This window comes from Amaranthus tricolor, chromosome 16, assembly GCF_026212465.1.
Source record: "Amaranthus tricolor cultivar Red isolate AtriRed21 chromosome 16, ASM2621246v1, whole genome shotgun sequence".
NCBI lineage: Eukaryota > Viridiplantae > Streptophyta > Magnoliopsida > Caryophyllales > Amaranthaceae > Amaranthus > Amaranthus tricolor.
Genome location: NC_080062.1, coordinates 18,873,294 through 18,877,801, shown reverse-complemented (window position 1 = coordinate 18,877,801; position 4,508 = coordinate 18,873,294). Strand labels below are relative to the sequence as shown.

The window sequence follows — 4,508 nt, the reverse complement described above, 5'->3', positions numbered from 1 at the left end:
CTGAGAGATGTAGGGTTACCTAGAACATTAAGTTGAAGTTTAGATGTTTTATTTATTTTTGTTTATGGGAGTGTTTTACTCCCTGGATTTTTATGTAATGACTTTTTGATTTACTTTATTCGAAGTTATAAATTTATTTTGAAAATTTTAGTGACCCAACTTAGTGTATTGTTTCCGCCAATACACCCTATATTAAGACGGGTCTTTACATAGGGAGTATTCGGAGACCGAGACATATAAGACCAACTTTTCCCCGTTGAATGGCGAAACTAGTTTTGGCAAAGAGGACAAGTGCTCTTTTAACTGCTGGAATGATTCTTCGGCTTCTCTGGTCCATTCGAACTTGCTTTGCTTGAGGGTTTTGAAGAAGGGTGAACATCTGTCCGCGGACTTTGATAGAAATCTCCCCAAGGCAGCTATGCATCCTGTTAGTTATTGGACTTCTTTTACGGATCTAGGGGACTTCATGTCTTGGATTGCTTGGATCTTATCGGGGTTTGCTTCTATCCCTCTCTCGTCAACGAGGAAGCAAAGGCACTTCCCTCCGGTGACTCTAAACACGCACTTTTCAGGATTCAGTCGCATTTGGTGTTTTCGGAGGGTTATGAATGTCTCGCGTAAATCCGCGGCATGCTGAGACGCCTGCTTGCTTTTTGTGATCATATCGTACACGTATACCTCCAAGTTTCAACCTATCTGAGATTGGAAGATCTTATTGACCATTCTTTGGTAAGTAGCTCCAACATTGTTTAGCCCGAAGGGCATGAATTTGTAGCAGTATACTCCAGCATTTGTAATGAAGGCCGTATGTGGCTGGTCTTCTATGGCCAAGGGAATTTGATGGTAGCTAGCGTTAGCATCCATGAAACTCAGTAGAGCGTGGCCTGCTGTAGAATCTACCAAACGATCTATCTTTGGGAGAGGATAATCGTTCTTGGGGCATGCTTTGTTCAGATCCGTGAAGTCAACGCACATCCTTCACTTGCCATTTGATTTTTTCACGAGGACGACGTTGGAGAGCCAATTGGAGTATTTGCATTCTCTGATGAATCCGGCTCTCAGCAGTTTATCCACTTCTTCTCGGGCGGCCTCTATCCACTCTCTTCCTTAATGTGGCAGCTTTTGCTTCACGGGTTTGTAGCCTGGTTTTATATCAAGTTTAAGGCACATGACGCTTGTAGGAATGCCAGGCATTTCCTCCGTGGAAAAAGCAAAGACGTCGCGGAACTCAGTAAGGGTGGCCATGATATCTTGTTGACCAGGCCAGGAAGATCTTTCCCTATCTTGATGCGTTTTCCTTCGAACATGTCTGCCTCCTCGTATCGTTCTACGGGGTGAGGCCTCGCGTGCATGTTAGGGTTCTCCAGATACACACTCATGACAGTCGGGGAATCTTCTTCTCTTTCTCTTTTGGAGGGGGTGATGGAAGCTCCTCGTTTTAAGGTATTGATGAGGCATCGGCGTGCCGTCACCTGATCCCCTTTGAGGATACCCACTTGTCCATCTCGCTCAAATTGTAACAGGAGTTGATGAGGGAAGATTGCGGCTTTGATCTTGTTGATGAGTGGAAGCCCCATGATAGCGTTGTAGGGGAATGTGAGATCCACCACCGTGAATTGTATGGGCACGGTTCTGCTTTCATTTCTTTCCCTTACCCGCACGGAGAGAATGATCATGCCTAGTGGAAGAACCTGACTTCCCCCAAACCCGATCAACGGTTTATCGAGGGGTTGTAAGTGCTTTTCTTTGAACTTCATTTTTCTCAGGCATTCCATTGTTATGAGATCAGCGGTGCTCCCGGTATCTACTAGTACCCTCTTGACTTTCATTTGCCCAATTTTTAGGGTGACCACCAGAGGGTCAGTATGTGGTTGTTGCAGCGTTTGGGAGGTCGTGGCATCAAACCTCATGATCGGTCCATTTGATGAGGCTTTTGGGGGCCCTTTTAGCAGAGTGTGGACGCTGTTTCTTGCGGCGCGGATGGTAGGATATTTTTCAGTGTATCCTCCAAAAATCATGTTGATAGTTCCTTGTGTGTTGGAACTTTCGCGCCTGGCCTCGTCCCTTTTGGGGGATCTGCGTCTTTGATTCCACGGCCTCCTTTCTGCTTCTCTTCTAGCATCATAATCCTTCCGGTTGATGAACCTGGACAATTTCCCCTCATCGGCCAGTTGATGTAGGATACGTTTGAATTCGCGGCACTGGACCAAAGTGTGGCCGTGCTCTTTGTGGTAATCACACCACAAATTGTAGTTGCGTCGATCAGAGGGGGTGGTAGTAGGAGGTGGAGTTGGCAATTGATCCCGGATGGCGAAGAATATGTCCTTCCTGTTTCGGGTTAACAGCGGATCGTTGCCTCCATCTAATAAATTCCGCGTCCTGGGCTCCCCTTTAGCGACATATACGTGTCTGGATCGTGGAGGCCCCATATCTGACGGAGGTTCTGGACGACGCGGCAAGTAGTTTCTTTCCCTCCTTGATGAATGTTCCTCTCTGCTCCTTGAGGAATGATTGGCTGTGACATCCCTCTTATCCGACCTTCGTTTCTTAGGATTATGTGTCTGACATATTTCGGAGGCCGTGACATAGCTTTGGCATTGCTTTATGGCCTCCGCGTATGTCTTTACTTGGCTCTCGACCATCTGGAACTTCAGCCTTTGAGCCTTCATTCTGTTGATCAGGGTGTTTAACGCAACCGACTCTTCCAAATCAGTTACTTCCAGTACCGCCTCGTGGAACTTTTTCAAGTATGATGATATGGACTCTCCTTCCAATTGTGTGATGCTGAGCAAATGGAAGTTTGATTTTTCCTGTCTTCTCGACGCTACAAAATGACCCAGGAACTTGCCTTCCAGTTGGGCAAAGTTGTGGATACTTCCCCCTGAAAGGGAGGTGTACCATGTCAGAGCTACTCCCGTAAGAGTAGTTGGGAAGAACTTGCACCACAGTAATGGGTTAGTGGTATACAGCAGCATCAGGTTCTTGTATGCCATTAGGTGTTCCTCCGGGCAGGACGTTCCATCGAAGGCCGCCATGTTAGGGATCTTTATTTTTCCAGGGTTGGGAGTATTCAGTATCTCCGGAGCCTACGGAGAAATTATCGGTGTGAGATCTTCATGAAGGCTACTCCTGCCGTCCTCATTCCGCGGCATAGTGACGGGACTGATGGGACGGCTAGATCCCGCGAGTTGTGCCTTTTTCCTTTCTTCCCTTCTCTTATCCATTAGCGATTGAACGCTTTCGGATGCCCTTTGCTTTTTGCTTTCCAGGTAGGTACGGGCATCTCGAGAGGTGGTTTTAGATTCATCATCTCGTCGGTCAGTCCTGTTGAGACTTGGGTGGGTCTTGGATGTCTCCCGCCTCTTCTTATTGCGCCTACTGGAGTGGGAAGTCCTCGAGTTCCCATCTTGAGATTCATGAGACTTTGGTATTTCGTGATGGGATTCGATTCGTTCCTGTAAATTTTTTATTTGGTTCACCATGTCCTCTAACACTCGTTGTTGAGTAGGAGTATTATTTATGACGGCGCGGAGTTGTTCGGAGAAAGCGGCAGTGAGGTTTCGTGCTAGCATGTCCAGATCACGACGAGTCACGGCTTGGTTGTTAGTGTGACCTGCGGAAGTGTCTGTATCTGTGCTGTGCACGGTAGTTGTTTGGGTCGGATTCTTCTTTGGAGCCATGACTTTTTATTCAATCCCCACAGACGGCGCCAAACTGTTTCGGTATCGAAACGAGGAAGTGGAAGACACTTGAAATACCGTAAGTGGAAGCGTTATCAGGAGCGACGATTCGTGGAAGGAAGCGACCTGAATTCCTGCAACACAACGCGTTAGCCTTGTTCGGGGGTGATCTCCCAGAAAACCCCTCCAAAGCTCAAGTTAGAACGTTGATATGATATTATTGAATAGACGACTATAACTGAAAGTAGGAATTAAGATATCGAGGTTGATATTGCTTATATTTTGGTAGGCTAATGAAGTGGAGTATGAGTAAGGATACTTAAGAGGATTATTTTTTATATCCCCCTTCTCTTCTGATGTTGGCCTCTATTTATATTGGTGAAGAAGGAAGTTATTTCTGAGACGAGGTGGATTATCATGGGGGTAATGGGCAGTTGTCAGCCATGGAAGAAGGAGAACCAAGCAATGAGGGGAGAGTGGAAAGTTGGGTCTATCTGGAGGTTACTTTCCTGGAAGGAGTCAGGGTTTTGTGTGGGCCACTAGCTTATGGGCCAACTGAAGAGTTGGAAGAATTCAAGAAAGGCCCATTGACTAAAAGTCAAGGTCAATCCCAAAAGGTCAAAGGTTATTAAGGTAAAATGACATTAATAATTTAAATAAATAAATAAATTAGGTAGGTTATACCATGTCAATAATATTAACTACACATAATTAAATTTATTTGGTCAAAGACTGATATATCGAAAATAAAGTAATATTATCATAAACAAAAGATGATTTATGCTTATCTTAGTTTTTTATGATCGTAGTAATTTACATCTATACAAG

The 4,508-nt window shown here is 45.4% G+C and overlaps 1 protein-coding gene across 1 annotated transcript; it reads right to left on the bottom strand.

The window, feature by feature from the left end:
- Positions 1 to 1,148: 1,148 nt before the first annotated feature.
- On the bottom strand, positions 1,149 to 3,035 carry LOC130802595 (uncharacterized). Its single transcript, XM_057666604.1, has 3 exons — positions 2,628 to 3,035; positions 2,053 to 2,561; positions 1,149 to 1,962 (listed from the first exon to the last, which is right to left on the bottom strand). Exons 1-3 carry the CDS (start codon positions 3,033 to 3,035, stop codon positions 1,149 to 1,151), a joined length of 1,731 nt encoding a protein of 576 aa, XP_057522587.1.
- Between the last annotated feature and the right edge of the window lie 1,473 nt (positions 3,036 to 4,508).